This window comes from Eucalyptus grandis, chromosome 1 (genome assembly GCF_016545825.1).
Source record: "Eucalyptus grandis isolate ANBG69807.140 chromosome 1, ASM1654582v1, whole genome shotgun sequence".
NCBI classification, from domain to species: Eukaryota; Viridiplantae; Streptophyta; class Magnoliopsida; order Myrtales; family Myrtaceae; genus Eucalyptus; species Eucalyptus grandis.
Genome location: NC_052612.1, coordinates 35,277,221 through 35,297,962, shown reverse-complemented (window position 1 = coordinate 35,297,962; position 20,742 = coordinate 35,277,221). Strand labels below are relative to the sequence as shown.

The 20,742-nt window shown below is 43.0% G+C and overlaps 3 protein-coding genes across 3 annotated transcripts; all 3 read left to right on the top strand.

Moving 5' to 3' along the window:
* Positions 1-5,357: 5,357 nt before the first annotated feature.
* LOC120291421 (L-ascorbate oxidase homolog) lies at positions 5,358-8,561 on the top strand. The gene is made up of 6 exons (XM_039308757.1): positions 5,358-5,699; positions 5,833-5,942; positions 6,991-7,260; positions 7,409-7,503; positions 7,602-7,947; positions 8,192-8,561. Exons 1-6 carry the CDS (start codon positions 5,550-5,552, stop codon positions 8,559-8,561), a joined length of 1,341 nt encoding a protein of 446 aa, XP_039164691.1. The 5' UTR covers positions 5,358-5,549.
* Positions 8,562-13,284: 4,723 nt separating this feature from the next.
* LOC120286539 (glycine-rich cell wall structural protein 1-like) lies at positions 13,285-14,162 on the top strand. The gene is made up of 3 exons (XM_039298815.1): positions 13,285-13,525; positions 13,591-13,833; positions 13,921-14,162. The coding sequence occupies exons 1-3, from the start codon at positions 13,285-13,287 to the stop codon at positions 14,160-14,162; spliced, it is 726 nt and encodes a 241-aa protein (XP_039154749.1).
* Positions 14,163-17,664: 3,502 nt separating this feature from the next.
* LOC104435278 (B-cell receptor-associated protein 31) lies at positions 17,665-20,090 on the top strand. The gene is made up of 2 exons (XM_010048061.3): positions 17,665-18,113; positions 19,383-20,090. The coding sequence occupies exons 1-2, from the start codon at positions 17,831-17,833 to the stop codon at positions 19,763-19,765; spliced, it is 666 nt and encodes a 221-aa protein (XP_010046363.2). The 5' UTR covers positions 17,665-17,830; the 3' UTR covers positions 19,766-20,090.
* The last annotated feature ends 652 nt before the right edge of the window (positions 20,091-20,742 follow it).

Genomic DNA, 20,742 nt, shown 5'->3' with positions numbered 1-20,742 from the left:
ATTTGTTGAATATGTACTGGTATTTAGAGTTTGGTTGCCCAATGTTGCATTGTTAATAGATATGTAATTTGAAATAGTAGATTTGCCTTTTCAAATAGTACAAAAAATGAAATAAAAGAATTATTAGTTGGTACTAGGTTGATTTTAATATAGAATCGAACCCATTGAGTTAGTCCTCAGTCCTAAAAATTTAGGACCAATATTGTGTGGGTTAGTCCTAAGGTTATGAGGTGAATCGTTTTAACCCGGACCATACTCACCTCTATAATTTATCAAATTAAAATTTCAAACTTGGGTTTTGACAAGATAAGGATATAAGCTATTTAATATTTAGGCCTCACCAACCTAAAGCCCATTAAAATATAATGACACATTTGGTAACGATTATGTTCTCGGGAACAATTTTTGATCGGAAATGATTTTTCCGATTATATTTCTAGAAATAATTTCGAGCAAAAGAACACGTTTAGTAATCATCTAAAATTTCTATTTCCGGAGTATAAATGTATTTTGTAGGATTCTTAAATTATTTTGTTTCTTTTAATTTTTAAATACTTTTATTATATTTTTCTTCTTTTTGTATTTTCTTTCTCTTCTTCCTCCTCCTTCTTTGTAGCCGGGTCGCCGGCCACCTCTAGGCCTCGGGGCCTCCACATCACAACCTAAGGCGTGATTGAGAGATTTGACCAAGTCTAGAGGACCTTCCTTACGGATCCTGCTACCGTCAGTGACGAGGTAAAGCTAGCCAGCACAAGCTGTTCGAGCTATTAGCATCATTTGAAGACCAATCTTGTTTAGTATTCAACGGAACTTACCCATCTCCTATCCAAAAAGAAGCATGGCATGGGATTATTCAACTACTGACCCGTCCGGTTGTTCATAATCCTATACCCCGCAAAAATCAGTCCAATAATCCTTAGTCATCATGTATCGATATGGTATTGACTATAATTACGTGATTATTTAACAAATTTTTTTTAGCGTAAACAAATCCCAAATTCTATGACTCAGAAGAGGCGTGCTCGCCAGCTTCTTACTTGGATAAGAAACCGAGCCCGCTTGAATGCAAGAACTGTGGCAACTCTGTTTAACCACAGCTGTTTTGATACACAGAAGAAAAACGGCCTGTCGTATTGGGGCTCAAGCTATAAAAAACATTAGCCCAATCTTTCTTTAGGACAAGGAGACGTTTATTCGTAACGTGGCTAGGCTCCACTTTTCTTTTCCGGGCCAAGACGTCTCGAATCCACCGGCTGATTCCTGAAAAGATGCACGTGGGCACGTGAATAGTTTCTCCCCTCTTTTTCAGCTCATGGATCAGCCCCGGATGACATCGTTGGGCCCCATGTTTTTCTCATAGGATGCTAAAGGACTGTATAGGACGCATTTGATAATCATTTTGTTCTGAAAAATAATTTTTAAATAAAAATATTTTTTTACTTCTATTCCCATTTAATAATTTCTGAATATAAATATAAGAACATTTAGTAATTACAAAAAATTTATATTCCAATAATATAAATATGTTTGGTAAACTTATATAATTTTGTCATTTCTTTTATTTTTTCAATATTTTTGTCTTCTTTCTTTTTCTTTTTTTCCTTCTTCCTCCTTTGAAGCCAGTTGCCTTGCCTCGCCTTGCTCGCCTAGCCACCGGCGAGGCTCGACCTCGCTAAGCCACCATTGGGCGATGCCGACCGGGCGGTGGCCCAGGAGGTCAGTCATCGCGAGGGCCGGTGACGCTCCAATGAGGTCATAGGCCATGGCCGAGGCTGGCACCGGCCAAAAGGAAGAAGAATGAAAGAAAAAGAAGAGAGAGAAAAATTAATTCTCGAATTGTTCATGGGAACAAGAAATTACTTTTTCTACTTCTTGTTTATGTTCCAAATTTGTTCCCGGAACAAAAAAATAGATTTTTTGTTCCCGAGAACAAAAATTTTACCGAATATGTTTCTATTCTTTTTTTGTTCCCCGAAACAAAAGAACATAAAGTTTTGTTTCGAGGAAAAACACTTTTTAACAACACATGGCCTTAGTAACGTTCCAGGAACACCCATTTTTGTTCTTTTATTCCCCCGGAATAGAAATAGAACACAAACAAAACAAATGCGTTTTGTAATTTTTTTTTTGTTCTCTGAACAAATTGCTCCCGTGAATAGATTTATAACATAAATAAGAAAGAAAGAAAAAAAGTAATTTCTTATTCAGGAATAACTCAAGAAAGAAGCTTTTTTTTTTTTTTTTTTCTCTTCCTTTCTTCTTCCCTAGTTGGTCATCGCCCGACAATGGTCGTGATCGGCCAGACGAGGCCTAGCGAGGTTGCCCTGAGCTCACCGGCCACCAACGAGGCTAGGGGGAGCCTCCTTGTGGCCGGGGAAGGCCCCCGAGCCTTGCCCGCCCATAGCGAGGCCGAGCCTTGCTCGGCCACGATGAGGCCGACTCGCGGTGGCTAGGCGAGGTCAAGCCTCGCCGTGGCCGGGCGAGGCTCGGGGGACCTTGTTGGTGAGGCTCCCCGAGGTTGGTGACCTCGTCCGGACGATCATCGGCTGGCCATGGCCAAGCGGGCAATCGGCTAAGAAGAAGGAGAAGAAAAAAAGGAAAAAAAAAAGAAAAATGTAATAAAATTATTAATATATTAAAAGAAATTTTAAGTCATAATTTTTTTTTTTGGATTGTACCTAATGTGTTTTTGTTTTCGGAACATAAATTTTTTATAATTATCAAACGCTTTAAAATGCTTAGAAATCTGTTATCGAGAACAGAAATAGAAAAAAATATTTCTGTAAAGAAACTGTTCCTGATAATAGAAACATTACCATACACACCCTAATTATTCTAAGGGATAATTACACTGAGCTTTAATCAAATATATGATGCGATCCTTAAACTTTTAATTGATTCAATATAGTTCATGAATTATATTTCAATATGCAATAATTTGTTCAATATTTATATTATATGAAAATATCCAATCTAATTCAAGTTTAAAAGCAACATTGAATATTTTAATATAATCTATGAATTAAATTAAGTTCGTGCTAGGGGTGATTGGGTTCGGGGTGGGTAGAGTCTAGATGTGGACCCTGTTATAACCGGTTTTCTTTTTTTGGACCCTGTACCCGACCCTGTTTGCATTGGACCATGTTCCCGACCCATCCTGTGTTTTTCGGTATGGGAACAGGGTTAACCCTGTTTATATTGGAACCTGTTTTGCAGAGAAGGACCCAACAATAGGGGCGGTAACGGCTTTGCAGGCGAGGGTAGTGCAGGCGAGGTGCTGCAGCAGGGGGCTCGGCGGGACATGGCGACGTCGGGTTGACGCGGGTCAGGACAACAACGGCTTTGATGGGCTGTTGGTATTGCGGCTAGTGAGGGCGGCAAGGATCGATGCGGCTTCAATGGGCGTCAGCGAGGGGGCTAGGCCAGATTGCGAGCAGAGCAGGGGGCGTCATTCGGACAGCAGTAGATCGGCTACAGGGGAGCTTAGGAAATAGCGCGCGGTGAGAACAGGATTGGTGGAGGGCTACCGTGGGTTGCTCAAAGATGTGACAAGGTGGCCTTGTGGATGCAAGATCTGTGGGTCGGGGCGTCAGTGAGGCAACGACAGCAGGTGGAATGGCGAGATCGAACGGAGGCGGCATCGGCGCTCGAGTGCAAGCTCGGCAGGGATCAGCGGCTTCGCGGGCAGAACCAGTGGAGTGGAGCTTCAGATGACCGGTGGAATAGCGGCGGTGGTGCGAGTGCGAGGGGTGCGACGAGAGCAGCAGAGGTGGCGTCGGCTTCGCGATTTCGGGAGGGGAGCTCGAAGCAAGGCTAGCGAGCGCCTAGGAACCGGCTGGTTGACAGAGGTGGCGTCGCGATTTCGGGGGTGACGTCGGTATCTCACGGGTTGCGGGTGTCGCGGGAGGAAGGCGACGGTGGGCGAGCGGAACCAAGATCGGCGGACGGGCGAAGGTCGCGAGCTCGGGGAAGTCCGCATTGGTCCGTGGGCGTGAGAGCCTGACCCTGAGAGGTAAAGATAGAAAGTAGAAACGGATTAGGGTTTTGCGTTTTGGTCTTTTTGGGGGTGGCTTACAAACCGGTTTTCCAACCGGTTCCCAAACCGGTCCGGTTGATCTCGGTTCCCTGGACCAGTTCAAATAGGGTTTGAGTTTTGGGAACTGTTCCCACCTCGTTTACCAAGTGGGCTAATTCGGGAAACGGATTGATCCGGTCCAGTTGTACACCCCTAGTTCAGGCATCATACTGAATAAATTAGAAATCCATGGACCATGTTGAACAAATTAGAAATTTATGAATTATATTGCATATTTGGTCAAAATTTAGATATCATTTATGCCTTTTTCCTTACATTAATGGGTTTTCATAAGTCAAAAGAATATGCTTTGTTAGAGTTAGAATTACTAAGATCGATTTTATAAGATTAATCTGATTAAGCATCCGATTTCGGCACGCCATGCAGAAATTGCTTCGCATCTAAGTCTTCGTCTCTCGGAGGGCTTTACCTACTAGATTCTCTCGTCTCCTTTTGAGGCTCTTTTGTCCTTTTTCGCTATCCCATTTTTCTTTATCATTAATTAATAAAGTACTACTCATATCTTATATTAATCATAAAAAAAGTTAATCGTCGCACGGAACTATCTAGTAAATCACTTCGAGACTACATAGATTTCCGAACCAGCCGCAGGGTCATTTTTAGAGTAATGAATTGCTTGCAACAGCAGCCATCGACCTTGTAATAAAACGAAACTTGAATGTCGAGGCCAGAGAACAGAGAACAGCCCGCCCAAAAATGTCGGTGGATCTCGGACAAGATTTAACCCTTGGTAAAAGTCGGCATTTCATTTCCCCAGAATTCGACTGCATCATACATCGGTTCCCGCCATTTCAAATCAAGCCCAAGAAAATTACAAGTTACAGTAATGTACCAATTGCACATAACAAGAGAGAGTATATTGAAATGACGTATGAATTTTTCTTAACTGGGTATGTAACAGCTCAAGAAAATTCTTAAGAAAAAGATGAATTTATGACGCACCAAACGAATCCTGAAGCAGGGGGAGCGTGGTGATATAGCTAAGGAAACGAATTCGATTCATGGTCAGGTCGAGGACGAGACTTAATGAGTTTTTCAGGTTTCTCGGGTGGTCTCTGACGTCACATAACTTCGCCGCTTCGCTTCGTTCGAGACTGGGAGGCGCGAATCCTGTCCCGCCCTTTCCAGATTCTCAGACACGCTTGACTTAGACAGCTCATGGAGGGATCGAGATCCGTTCTCTGAAAATCGGAACGCCCCCCTATCTTCTCTGCTCTGCACTGCTGTTAAGAAGGGAATAAATAAAAGAAAGTTAAAAAAGTGCAAAGCTTCAAAGCAAAAGAGGAAAAAGAAGAAGCAGAAGAAAAAAAACAGGGGGTGGATAAACAGAGAGTCTTTCTTCTCTTCCATCAATAGATTTTTCTGTAGATTCGTGTCCCCAGTTCTTTCTCTTTCCGTTCTTCGCTGAAGTACTACCGTCGGACGCGTCCGGAGGCTTTTGCGGAGAGTAAAAATGGGAGCTCGTAGAGGCCCCCGGGAAGTGGTGTCGATGGCGGTTCTGGTTCTATTGCTAGTGAGCTGCGTAAATGGGGAAGACCCGTATAGTTTCTACAACTGGAACGTCACTTATGGCGATATATACCCTCTTGGTGTAAAGCAACAGGTACGAATTTTCGGTCTCTTGCACTTGAAACTGGTATCTTTTACATTTGCGCAGTGGTTTTGCTTCTCTTGGTGGAAGCTGATGGGCCACGGGTTAAAGCTGAGTTTGTTTTCTTTCGTTCGGAACGTGGCAGGGGATATTGATAAATGGGCAATTTCCAGGGCCTCAGATCGAGTCCGTGACGAATGATAACTTGATCATCAATGTCTTCAACGCCTTGGATGAGCCTTTCCTCCTCTCCTGGTCAGTCCTCCCTTTGTTTCTTCTTCTTCTTCACTCGTCTGGTGTATTTCATGACTTTTATGTGGATTTTGGTATGTTTTGCGCATTGTAGACTTGATGCATACGTTGTTTAGCAGCCCAACCAACAGGTCTCCTGAAATGAGCAGCTTAGCGTGAAAAACAAGTGCTCTATAATTTCCTTTTCTTCAGTTCAGTGGTATGCATCAGTCTTACAATTTTTTTGACATATTAAGAGTCAATCTACGCAATACCTTCTCAGGTTTCATCATGTCTGTGTCGGCTTGTATGCAGACTTTTGTTAATTTTCGTCCGGTGTCAGACAGGGCCAACATTCAAATCCTGGGACCAATTACTTGAACTAGTCCTTGACTGAAGTCGCTTAACCATAAAGTCATATCCTGAGAGTTGAGCATTTCTCAGAATAGTTCTCTTCAATACACAGACTCTGAACTAGAGATGGACAGGGAAAAATTATGGACAAGCATTTTTTCAAAGGATCATTTCTCTGGAGATGGATCTGTCGGTCAGATCCATCACCTCATCAGAAAACTGAGCATCTAAAAGTTTTTCTCACAGTGCTTAAGAGATCTTTTATCCCCTTTCGGATGTTATATCCTGAATTTCATATCCAAAATTACTGGCTTCTTTTATTCAGAAGAAGTCCTTGTTGTTGCTTCTGTCCGAGAATGTTAATGCCTGATGATGTGCTGTGAATGTTTAATGTGCCGAGTCACGTGTTCACTCAAACTATTGAGCAATTTCCTTCTTCAATATGTCTGTAAACAAATTAGTCTCGGCAGAACTAGTTAGGATCACAAGACAATTCCAACCAAGTGACTTTCCACTTTGATAACCGTATCGAAAGAACTGGCAATTAACTCCTATGATGGCAGAATAAGTCTGATGAGTTCGGGAAATTCGTGTTACTAACAGAAGCCCTGAGAGTAAAAGCTTGAACATGGAACTTAAAGATATATGTCACCTGGCACAAGTGATCATTTGGCATAACAACATTATTCAAGTCGTCACTCATCTATTTTATATTCAGGAATGGTGTGCAGCAGAAAAGAAACTCGTGGCAGGATGGAGTTTATGGCACAAACTGCCCGATCCCACCAGGGCAGAACTTCACTTACATCCTTCAAGTGAAGGATCAGATCGGTAGTTATTTCTACTTTCCTTCCCTCGCTTTTCACAAGGCCGCAGGAGGCTTCGGCGGCTTCAAAATTCTTAGCCGATCAGTGATTCCTGTGCCTTTTCCACCTCCTGCCAACGACTTCACTATCCTTGCTGGCGATTGGTTCACAAAAACCACTCCGTGAGTTGCTTAAAACATACAATCGTCATAAGCTCCTGCCGTTGAAATAGATTATAAATTTTGGAATCAAATGTCTCACCTGCAGCTGGATACATGCGACGCATTTCCCTTATCGCTTTCTTTTCTCACTCGATTTGTAGGACTTGAGAGCAATATTGGATGGTGGCAGTGATCTTCCGTTCCCTGATGGGCTACTCATTAACGGCCGTGGATCAAATGGTTACACCTTTACAGTGGATCAAGGTATTTTGATGAGCTCTGGATATGCTAGAAAAATTATCCTGTCCCGATAGTGGTATGCGTGAAGCATACCGTACCAAAATGCTAACTTGTTTTGGCAGGGAAGACGCACAGGTTTCGAATATCGAACGTAGGGATCACGACTGCCATCAACTTCAGGATCCAGGGGCACAAGATGGTTCTAGTGGAAGTCGAGGGGACCCACACGTTACAGAACACTTATGATTCCCTGGACATACATTTGGGTCAGTCTTGCTCTGTCCTGGTCACCTGCGATCAACCCGCACAAGATTACTATATTGTCGTCTCCACACGCTTCACCTCCGAAGTGCTGACCACTACCTCGATCCTCCATTATAGCAACTCGGCTGGAAGTGTCTCCGGCCCCCCTCCTGGCGGGCCGACCATGCAGATTGACTGGTCACTTGAACAAGCGAGGTCTATGAGGTGTGTCCTGGCATTGTGCCGTTTTGCTTGAACTTTGATCATATGAAAATAACTAATTCTCAGAGAATTCTTGCTTTGGTAATTGAGTTTTGGTTTTCATTAGGTAATCTAGCAATGACTATAACATTAAACTTATCATAATTTATCACCACTGGTGTCATGTGCAGTAAATCTCCTTGTACTTTTTCACCGTATAAGCACTGACCATTCCTTTATCTGTTTGTTGTGTCATTTATCTTGTTAGGCGGAACCTAACTGCAAGTGGACCAAGGCCTAATCCCCAAGGCTCCTACCATTATGGAATGATCAACACGACACAGACAATCAGACTCGCAAACTCTGCTTCAGTTATTAATGGGAAGCAGAGATACGCTGTCAATAGCGTTTCTTTTGTTCCAGCCGATACTCCTCTGAAGCTCGCTGACTACTTCAACATTCCTGGAGTCTTTACACTAGGGAGCATACCGAATAGCCCCACCGGCGGTGCTGCTTATCTCCAGACTTCAGTCATGGCAGCTGATTTCCGAGGTTATGCGGAGATTGTTTTTGAGAATTCTGAAGACACTGTGCAGTCCTGGCACATCGATGGCCATAACTTCTTTGTTGTGGGGTGAGTTTACAGGCCCATTGCACTTATGAATGACTATTCTCTGGATATGTGGGTCTTCGCACCCATGTCCCTGGATTATTGTAAAAGAGAAGAAGATAAACTCTTTAATTTTTCATGGATATGAGAATTTGAAAGTTTTTGTCTTCATGCTGTGCATTGATATTGGGCAGGATGGATGGAGGGCAGTGGACACCTGCAAGTAGATTAAGTTACAATCTGAGAGACACGATTTCTCGCTGTACCGTTCAGGTATTCAGGCATTACGTTTCTCTCATTCCCTCTTAAGTCTGATTTATGTCATCATCATACTTTGTTGGACTATTTGGAATTTAAAGATTTGATTCCAGGATATCTGACCATCTGGAAGTTAGCTAAGCCTGAATTACAATTTATCTGATAACTTTGTTTCCGATACTTCGGTTTTATTAAACAAAAAGAATGGCTTCCATGTTTGTTTTGTTCATTGATCTGGTTGCAGGTCTATCCTAATTCATGGACTGCTGTTTACATGCCTCTGGACAACGTGGGGATGTGGAATGTGCGGTCGGAGAACTGGGCTCGCCAATATCTGGGACAACAATTCTACTTCCGCGTCTATTCTTCAGCCAAATCTTGGAGGGATGAGTATCCAATTCCAAGCAATGCTCTTCTCTGTGGTAGGGCTGCAGGTCATCACGCTTGATCCCAACAAAAGAGTGAATCGAATTGAGTTTGTCATCGATCATAAAGGTGTCAATCCACTAGGAACTAGAAGGAGCTGACAGTATTCTCGGTGACTGCTCAAGATGTTATGCAGGCTTCCCTTGAGCCATATAGATTTTCTAGTATGCTTGCTGAATCGAATTTTCCTTTTTTCAGAATGATCTCTTGATGTATGCTTTTCTATTTGTTTTTGCATTCTTCTCATTGTTTGGTCCGTTTTCTTCTGTCCATTTTATCCTTCTGGTTAGAGGTAGTCTGTTATGTCCCTTAATAATGAGGTATACTCTCGAGGACTCCATGGAGAAGCTGATCATCGTTAGCCTGAATTCTGTCTGTTCCTGGTTACAAATCTAAATAATCGATGCTTTCATTTCACGAGGGCCATAGCATGAAAGAGACGAGTCATGGACGCTCCCAGAAGTCCCGAATTTAATCATTGAAGGATATATATGCTCACTCCGGCCCCTATAGCAGTATGGACAATGCATGGTTCGTTTGAGACTATCTTCTTCCATGAATTTCGTTCAAAAGCTGGACACACATGTTCTGTCCTAGTGGACGAACGCAAAATGTCATCTTTCACTTCAATTAATCACAGATGTCTCAGCCTGTTGTCTTTTCTTCGGGCATTAGTGATCCTTAGACATTCACTTCAGGCAAGCAATGCCGAGTACCATACTTGACAGTTGAATTTTCTTGTCAGCAATCCGTGATAACAGGTTTATATTCTGAAACTTTTTCTCAGGCGCAATTTAGTGAACTTAGCGAATGTGAAACCGCCCCAGCAAAAGCGTTCTGATTTACGTGGACATCCCCATGTTGCTGTATATTCTATTTTTGGTAACTCTTCAGATTTTGAATTGATTACCAATTATTTGTCAAAAAGCATAATGCTGCTTGTCTTGAATTATCTTTTCAGAGGGCATGAAATGTTTTAGATTTTATAGGCGCATAAGCAGTAATATTTGAGTGCAGGTTCATTGGATCTTGACAGTTTTGATGAGCCTGATGACAATCTGTAAAGAAAGAAACATGGGAAGAATTTGCTATTGCATAACATTTTCCAAATGTGGCCTTAGAGCAAAGAAAAACCGATCTTATAATAAATGAACCCTATTTTTTGGCCGTGATAATAAATAAGGCCGTGAATCCTATCCTTTCCGTTGATTGCTAGACTATGTCAACCATATAATACAGGTCTGGCCAACTCTACTGGGTGAATCCATAGGCTCTTCCAGATTGAAAATGAAATTCTAATAATCCTTATGGTGTGTTCGTTTGAGCAGAAATGTTTTTTGCGAATTAATTTTTCAGACTTTCATGCGTTTGATTTGCTGAAGATGATAAGGTATCGAAAAATCATTTATGATAAAAAGAAAATATTCATGCTTAAAATTAGGAAATGAGTTCCCTAATCCGAGGAGGTAGTTAATTTTCTAAAACTTGTTAACAAACTTTTCTTTGCTTTGTTCAATTTTCTTCACCAAGGCTTAGTTGCTTTTTCACCTTCGTCAAGGTTCTCTATTCTTCACAAACGTTCAACGTTTTCGTTGAAGGTTAAGCTCATCTTCAACGGCCTTTAATGGTTTCGTTTCAGGTTCTCTCCTCCGCCATTTCAAAATACTCTATGAAAATTCGATCGATCCTTTTCATTGTGAATCTGTTGTCATCGCCTGTGCTATGATCGTTTGATTCTCCTTTCTGTTCATTTTTTGTGCTCGACAGAAGGAAAGTGGATATTGACAGAAAGGTGGAAAATGAAGAAACTCACAATCTTTTGATCAAGCATTAGACATTACAAGTTAGTTTTTAATATTATATGTACGAAAGACTCGCTGTTCTTTGATTATTTGTTGAAGTAGCTATTCAAGCAGCGCTTTTGTGGCACAATTTATCCTAATGTATAATGTGAAAATAAAGTGATCCATGCTGGAACCAACATTGCAATGTTCTGGGGAGAAGTGTTAAAAATGTCCTAAACCTTTTGTGCTTGTGCTAATTTAGTTCTAAATCTTTTTTTTTTTTTGTGTCAATTTAGTTCTAAATATTTTTACTTGATGCTGATTTACTCCTTTCTAGCCAAATTTGGTCGAATTTTGTTGATCGGGCACCCGTTGACCGACATGGCCCGATCGGTTGTTGACAACTTTTAATAATATTTTTTTTATTTTTTTATTTATTTTCCTTTTCTCTTTCTTTTTCTTTTTCATTTTTTCTTCTCATTCTCCTTCTTCTAGTCGCTCGCCAAACCTTAGTGACCAGCTAGAGGTGACGGCTAGCAAGCCTATGGCTATGAGGGTGGCCTCACGTCGGGTTGGCGAGGTCGGCTTGGGCAGCTTGACCCGGCGCTAGGCCAGCTTGAGGCCACCTAGGCTAGTCTTGCTCGCCTTGCCGGGCATGGGTGAGGCTTGACCCTCCCAGATTCGGCGAGGGTGAGCCTCGTCGCCCAGTGTGAGGCCGCCCTCGCGGCCATTGGTGAGGTGGCTAACGAGGCTTGCTAATGGCCGGTTGTCGAGGTTTGGCAACCAGCTAGAGGAAGGAGGAGGAGAAGGAAAAAAAGAAAAGAAAAATAATTCAAAAAATTAAAATATTATTAGCTGAACTAATTCATTTTTTGGATAGACGAGTAATTGGAATTACGAATGGTTTCGGTCTTACAAGTTTCTTTTTTGGAGAAGGTATCAAATATGTAGGGGGCGGTAATTGTTCATATCGTAACCAATCAAGCCATGTCGGCCCGACCAACGCCAGCTTAGCAAAATCCGACCTAAATGATTGAATTAATACAAAGTAAACAGGTTTATGACTAAATTAGTACAAATACAAAAATTTAGGACTTTTTAAACACTTCTTTCCAATGTTTTGTTTACGTACTACTTGGAATATTATGACAAGAAGAAATTACAAAGTCGATTTTATTTTCTTATCTATTTATTTTTCAAGCTGAAAACTACTCTTGGATTTGAAAGGTTAGACAAACTTCAAAGTAATATATAAGTTTAAAATTATTTTCTAAATGAGATCTAAAAATCCAAAAACATTTCTGGTCACATTTTTCATTGTACCACAAAATAAATGAAAAATATTCATTTTTCTTGAAAATGTTTTTATGGAAAGTATTTTTTTATTATATTTTTTTATCGTGAAATCTTTTTTCGAAATAAAAATGACTGGGTTAACAGTTGATTATGTCAACCGTCAAGGGTGACAAGTAGCTACATCTTTGAGTGTCGGCCGCTAGGGTTGACTGCCTTAAATGATTAGGCGGGAGCAATTGAGTCGTCCACCATCACAACTGTACAATGCCAATAAATGTCTTGATAATGTTGTCTAATCATTTAAATAGAAAAATAATATGATAGAGAGAGAAAATCCCAATTGGATGATCGAGCGTCAGGGAACAACAGAAGAAACCACATGCGTCTTTTCTTTTCTTTTTTTTTGGTGCTTTACGGAGGTCTGTGAATTTAACATGAATATTACGAGGATTTTTTTAAAGACCATAATGGCTAAAATAAGGAAATAAACAAGGTATGGATCCTCTTATCTTCATACTTTATTATTGAGCCTGCTTGTCACGATCATGGTAAAAACAAGCCTCCCATCCAACTAAAGAACCTACCCGCGAAGTACTCTTTAGCTTTTGTTCTTCATTTTCTGCTATATCTTATGCAAAACACCATCCAAATTTAACAACTTGCTCGAGAGTAATTTAACAACTTGCTTCTGGAGTCAGAATGATGACTATACGAGTACATATGGAGAGTCAAACTATGACCTTTATATCCATTTATTGCTCGGGCCGATCGCCCAACGGTTCCACGCGGCACATGAAGGGATGAACATGCACTCATTTATTGGTTGTTTAGAGTGGAGCAAGCAGTGACAATGGGCAAATTGCTGGCTAGTGGATAAAACCTATATAAATACGAGCGTCGATGACCCAGCCATAGCAAGCTTAGTCAGCTACTGAATATCTCTTTCTCTCGCTTACGCACACTCTCTCTCTTTTGGCGTCCGAAGCCATGGGGGTCTCGAGAAAATGGCTCTCCGTGGTTCTTCTCATTTCATGCATCATGCTCCATCTGAGTGCACTTGCTCTCAGTGACAACAAGGTTGATAAGACCAGGTTTGGCGACGACGATGACTGTCGATGGGGACGGAGACGCTGCGGCAGCAGATTTGGTGGTGGGCCGGGCCGTGGTGGAAGAGGTGGTGGATTTGGTGGAGGAGGAGGTGCGGGAGGTGGAGTTGGAGGAGGAGCTGGTAAGGGTGGAGGATTTGGAGGCGGAGCTGGGGGTGGTGTTGGAGGTGGTGCAGGGGTGGTGTAGGTGGTGGCGGTGGTTTAGGTGGCGGAGGGGGTGGAGGAGTTGGAGGAGGAGCTGGGAAGGGTGGAGGCTTTGGAGCTGGGGGTGGCGTTGGAGGTGGTGCGGGAGGTGGTGTAGGTGGTGGCGGGGGTTTTGGTGGCGGTGGAGGTGGAGGTGCTGGAGGTGGTGCTGGAAAAGGAGGTGGCTTTGGAGCTGGGGGCGGTGTTGGTGGAGGAGCTGGAGGAGGTGCTGGTGGTGGTGTTGGAGGTGGCGGCGGTTTTGGTGGTGGAGGTGGAGGAGGTGTTGGTGGTGGGGCCGGTCACGGTGGAGGCTTTGGGGCTGGGGGTGGTGTAGGTGGTGGAGCTGGAGGCGGAGTTGGAGCTGGAGGTGGTGGAGGAGGCGGTTCTGGTGGAGGTGGAGGTGTTGGTGGGGGTTCAGGCCATGGAGGAGGCTTTGGTGCTGGAGGAGGTGTAGGTGGCGGTGCAGGAGGCACTGGAGGAGGTGCTGGTGGAGGTGGAGGTGGAGGAGGTGGAGGTGGTGGCGGCGTTGGTGGAGGAGCAGGACATGGGGTGGATTTGGTGCTGGCGGCGGCGTAGGAGGTGGTGCTGGCGGAGGTGTTGGAGGCGGAGGCGGAGCTGGAGGAGGTGGCGGTGGTGGTTTAGGTGGAGGAGCAGGCCACGGCGGGGGCTTTGGTGCAGGCGGGGAGTAGGAGGTGGAGCTGGAGGAGGTTTAGGTGGTGGTGCCGGAGGAGGGGGAGGTGCTGGTGGTGGACTTGGAGGTGGCCATGGCATCGGCAGAGGTGGAGGGTTCGGAGTAGGAATCGGGGTTGGGATTGAGTTGGAGTAGGGGCTGGTGCCGGCAAAGGGGTGGGTGTCGGAGGCGGCTCAGGCGGCGGAGATGGAGGAGGGAGGTAAAACCCCGGCCACTCTCCAAAACCAAACTATCTGCTACGGTGGTGAAGGAGTCCATTGGTCTGCATTGGCGCGATGGAGATTTTCATGTTATCTTTGATGTAAACAAAGTGCGCAATCTAAAGACCACATGAAATAACGACTTCCCTTTTTGTATTACATTCACAATGCATTTCGTTTTTACAAGTTATCGCGTGTCTTGTTTCGCATGAAGAACTAGTCTTTCAATTCAGACAGCGAAATGTAACATTTTTCCCCCTGGTGCTCTCCGAATCGAATGAAGAACTTAAGAAGAAGCTTGACATTTATGTCGCAAAGGAGAGATTGTCGAGGCCTCATTCATGAAGCAAACCAACCCAGTGAATTGTATGCAGCGGATGGCTATTGCCGTCTTCTGCAGGCAAGGTCGAACGTGTTTTAAATCGACAAGACACCATTCAAATCATCAAATTTCCCGTGCTCCAGGTAACAACGGACTCGAAAGATGTCCTTACTCATTCTACGGACAATCGATCTAAATGACACCAAATTACGGCTCGCTCCACGTACTGAAAGATGCAATCACGACAAAAGGCCCCACGTAGTAAAAGCCCAAGTATAGAGAAGACAGGTTTTCCCACATGAATGAGATCGGTTGTGACATTGAACTAGCCGATCCCCATTCAACATTAGGAGAAAGAAAGGAAAATTAGCGGTTCTTCAAATCTACTGCGGCATATTGCTCATTTGCATTAGTAGAAAATTCGAGGGAAAAAATGAAAGTAAAAAAATTCAAAACTTTTCCAAGGAAGCCGCTTAACTGTGGGATTTGAGGAATTCCCACTAATGAGATTCCTTAAATTAGAAAAAAAAAAACATAATTTCGGCACAAATTACACACCAAAACCTAGATACTCACAGGTAGAAAAAGATTATTACTAACTAAGAATAAATCATTAATGTCGGATAAGGTCGGTAGATTCTAAAGATGAATAATATTCGAAATGTTGGGTTGGAGACTAATAACAAAATCATTGTGCATTCAAATGGTTCCTCATTCTTTTTACTCAACTCAAGTTGTATCAAAGGACTCTCATGTGACCTAATATCAAGATTGGTAAATAACAATGGATAAAATAAAAGAAAAAATATTTTTAAATTTTTTTTTTATAAATCATTCATTTTCCACAAAATAAATGGAGTCTTAAAAGTGAGTTGTCACGATGAGAATTTGCAAGAAAATTTTTCGGAAGTATGTTTACTAAAATCTAAGATTTTTCAAATCATTAATATGGCAATCTTGAAAGAATTGGGTGCATTGATTTTTTTTAGGTCCGCTCTCAAAGTAAAGAATTTCTACACATTTTTTATTGAAAAAGTGACCGCAGTATTAGGAGTATCATATGCAAATTATTTTTCTTTTTACGGTGAATGTAATAAAAAATTGAGATGTGGATATTATAAACGCAATAAATCTCATATGAGACTCATTTGAGGGCTATACTTTTTTTGTTTTCCAATCAATGGAGTGATATGATGATTAGAAATCGTTTACTTTAGTGCCATCAGTGATTTGTATCATGCTATTAGTATCGCCGACGTGGCTTGCAAGAAAAATCTAATTGGCAAAAACCATAAAAAAAAATGAGTCGTTTTTCTCCTATCTATTAAAAAAGAAGAAGAAGAAGAAAACCATAAACTCAAGTACCGTGGTTCCTCATTATTTAAGAGGAAAGCCCTCGGCTTGGGCGCTCCTCGTTTCCTCTCGGAACTTTCCCATTTAATGTCCAATGCCCATTCTTAATCGTGGGAAACTCTAATTTGGTTAATTTTGGTCAAAATTACCTTCCGAATTACTTGTGGCAATAGACAGACGAAGAAGTGGAAAACAATGTTTTGTCCGCTTGCTGAAGGTCCCTCTTTCACTCTTTATGAATCTGATTTCCAGATCGAACACCTGATCGAATAAAGCAGTTTTCACCAAAAATGAGTTTGCCCCAAATATTTCCTGGGTTGTGCACGAATAAGACAAGTGATTCAAGGACTCGAATTGCCTTGGCTCAATTACGAGAGATACACAGCTTGGCGAGTTCGACTCGCTTCGACATCACTTTGGCCACCCCGCTCGGGGGATGAGGAGAAGGCATATACCATCACGAATCGAGAAAATATTGGCTATGAGATGTGTCGGTGCAACAAATTGGAAATGCACTAAGGTTGGCCAAATGTCAAAAGAAAAATTTCACTCTCTCCTTTGCGCTCTCTCTCTCTCTCTCTTCGCCGCCCCTTGTCCGACCGACAAACCGCCGCGCCACCCCTCTGGCTCGTTCTGCACACTCTCTCTCTCTCTCTCTCTCTACGCTTTTGACTCTACCCCCTTCTCTCCCTCCAACGAACCGCTGACATTTGGCTCCATTTGTTACACGTTGTGAAAGGAAGCAAGAAGAAGCGAGAAAAGGGAATAGATGGCTAAGGGAAAAAAAAACGTATTTTCATTGTATATCCCTAATGTACAAGCCTCTGTAATTATAATACAGAAAAGCTACAATAAATGGCAATGATATATTCTGTAAAATCAATCTTAATCCCAATCTAATTCCTAATTGATTTGTGCATTATAATAATCAAAAAATGATTCTTAAGCATATCTTCCAACATGTTGCAACCTCAATACTTTTAAATGCTTTTCTAATTTGTTGGGTTGTTACATCTCATGTTGTCACTATTTTCTCGCATGATAAACTCAAAATTTGAATTGTCTCATTTTTCACTTCGGAATTTTTTTTAGAAAATTCAAGTTAGACAAAACAAAATCATTTCAAAAAATCGCACGGAATAATTTATCATAATAAATAATCAAGCGAACAACTTTTACGGATACATCATTTAAGTAATCGAAAAAAGAAGAAGAAATTACAGACATCCAAGCGAGCGATACACGTTTCTATCTCATTACTCCCGGTGATCTCTAACTTCGGAAAGCAAACGGTTCACAAAATCCTTCGAGAAAAAACAGGAAACAAAATTTATCAAACGTCGGACGCGATCTTCACGTCATGCTCCGGAACACGATTTGTCATAAATGAAGGGCGGTGGAACACGGCGGACACGCGAGACGCGTCGCACATGGCGAAGCATGGCGAAGCAATCGGTACCGACGTGGAGACCTTCCACGGGCAAATGAAATGACAACATCATCGTATAAATCCCCCCGTCCTCTCCAGACAAGCCGGTAGTTGAACCAACCGATCCCATCCCAATTCTTTCTTTCCCTATCGAAGCCACCCTTTCTGCAAAAACTCTTTTCCCCCACCGCTCTCCTCGCGATTCTAGGTTGTGGGTCACCCCCCATTTTTCCCCCTCCGCCCGAGAAGATGATACAGCTCCTGTACACCGTGATCGCCGCCGAGATGGCGCTGATCCTGACCCTCCTGTTCAAGACCCCTCTCCGGAAGCTGGTGATCATGGCCCTGGATCGGGTCAAGCGCGGCCGGGGCCCCGTCATGGTGAAGACGGTCGGCGTCACGTTGCTGGTCGTGCTCGCCTCCAGCCTGTACAGCATGGTGAAGATCCAGCGGCGCACCGTCGAGGCCGGCCTCCTCAACCCCACCGACCAGGTCCTCATGTCCAAGCACATGCTCGAGGCCTCTCTCATGGGTAAGGGATTTTTTCCCAGCTCGCCCTCGGCTGGCGTGGAGTTTTTCGGCTTCTTTAGGGCTAGATGAATGGTAATCGTTGCCGGCGTGTTTTTTTTTTTTTTTTTTGAGACGTCGACTGATTTTAGCTCTTAGGGTTCTTCTTGTTTGGGTCTCCGGTGAAAAGGGTGGGAAGAAATGATGCTAGATTGGAAGGCATTGGCGCTGGTTCGCCGGGCTCGTCACGAGTCTTCTAGAAAATTAAAATTTTGGGGTTACTACCTTTTCTGCATCTGCAGTGGGGCGTTTTCCTGGCGACTTAGCAGTTCGCGAGTTGAAAGCGCTGCTGTCTGCGGTTGTGATCCCGCAATTGAAATGCTAAACCCCATGCCTTAGTTCGGTCGCTCTGTACGATGAAACTGATCGGTTTATGCTCTTGCGCATCGGAGATTTTATCTCGGATAGGATAGGACTGGAGTTCTCTGATGCTGGCATCGGATAAGTGACCCATGATTTTTGATTGCTGAACTAAAATACATGGCTTTCATGACCCAGTGGATCTGGATTGTTACTGATTCCTAGACATTGATAATCTGTATCATGCTATAGAAAAAAGGATGGTTGGGGTACCAGAGGACAAAATTAGTACCTGGTTATTCCGGAGAATTTATTGATTGAATCTGTGGGTTTATATTGGTGCTGTTACTTGGGGAGCCTGATCTTTGCATAATGTTGGCTGATGCAAAAAGCATTTTCTCATTTCAGATAATTTCTTCCTTTTTTTTTTTGCCTTAATGGGTTCACTGGAGCTTGACTGTTTGTCTTGTTAATTCCCATGTTTTCAGCTCATTGCGTTTGCTTCAGTTTGTGTTATATTTAGTACGTTTGAAACCTGTGTCTGAATCCCATAGGATCCATTAGCTTTGTTTTGTCGCTGTGGTCTGATTATAGACTGCCATACAGTCATGCACTAATGGTTCGCCCAGTATAGCATTGCTCTCTGTATCAGCCTGTGTAGTGGTCCAATTATCTTGTATTGTTTTCTTTTGCAGGCGACTAGTATCCAGCAGCCTTCTCTCTGGTAAAGAAAGTTAAGAGAGAAGGGTATAGACACAATTACAAGACCATAGAAATGCTAATGATGTGTTTGGTTGAAATTCTGGATGTCATATACCAAAGTTTTAATGCATTGGGTACCTTTATCTGAAGAAAGGTCGCCCTTAAACTCTCCTGTATTATCATTGTTGTAGGTACGGGTTGGATCTGATTCTATGCGGTTTATTTCATGCAGGATTTGTGCTATTTCTGTCTTTGATGATTGATAGATTGCACCATTACATAAGAGAACTGCGTTTGCTTAGAAAGACCATGGAGGCAGCCAAGAAACAGAGTCGAGGCATTGACGAGGGGAAAAATGGCAGTGCAGAGGAGGTCAAAGGCTTGAAGGAAGAGATTGCCACTCTGAGGACAAAACTGAATAAGCTGGAAAATGAATACGAGACCAAAGACAAAGAAGCCAAGACAGCTGAAGCTGAAGCCGAGGCTCTGAAGAAACAATCCGAGGGCTTACTCCTAGAGTATGACCGCCTGCTTGCAGACAACCAAAGCCTTCGAAGTCAGTTGGAGTCTATTGATCTCTCCTTGTCCAATTCTGATGGCAAGAAGAACACCTAACAAAGGGTTTTGTTGGAGCAGGCGATTTCTTGATCTTGTTTGATGAGTGTTTTCTAATAGAGAAATAGTTTTCGACAGGGAAGACTGCATGGCTGTCGTGTTGAATCTGTCTGTACAAAGAGAAGAACAAGACCTTGCGATGAGTTTTGTAAACTTGTTGGTTTAGGACGGAAATCAGGGTTGTACTAGGTACTTACTCTGATCATTCCTTATATTTCTAATCGCTATAGCATGGCAGCAGATGGGATTCTCAATTGCCTGCGATCCATTCTGTCTTGTATAATTCAAAGAAGCGAAGCTGGTAAGCTATGTTTTATTGCAATTATCTCCTCAATCTTGTTTGAAATGCAATTTGGGGCTCTAAAGGGGTTTGGCCAAATGTAAGTGGTGTTTGGTTCAATTTTTTGAGGACTTTGGGAAGATGCAGTAGCATCTTCAAGGGGCTTCAAAGGCCTTTGGGGGAATGGAGGGGTAGAGGTCAATGGGAACTTGCATTTTCGGAATGCAAGTTGTACTGTTCATCTCTTTGGTGGAGAAGGCTGATTGGAGGCCGACGAACCCCGGCCAAGGGGTTGTGCGTGCCAGCGATGCGCGCGACCGCCGCCCGAGGTCGCCCGACCTCGGCAACCGTCACTAGACCTTAGGCGACGCCCGGGTTGCGTGACCTAAGCGCCCGATGGCTTGAATTGCGCGAACCCAGGCGACGGCCGCTTGGGCTCGCGTGACCTAGGTGACGGCCACCTAGGCTTGCGCAACCTAGGCGGTCGTTGCTTGGGGTCACCCAACCCCGGCGACCGTCTGGGGGCCAGATTCGGCCATTCGGTTGTCAAATTCGGCGGTCCAGCCGCTAGATCTGGCGGTTGGTGGCCGGACTTCAAAAATAAAATAAAATACAAATAGTTATTTTGTTTTTTTAATTAAATAAAGCCTTTTACAAATGCAAATTTATCAAACGGTATTTTGGTTAAAGTTATTTC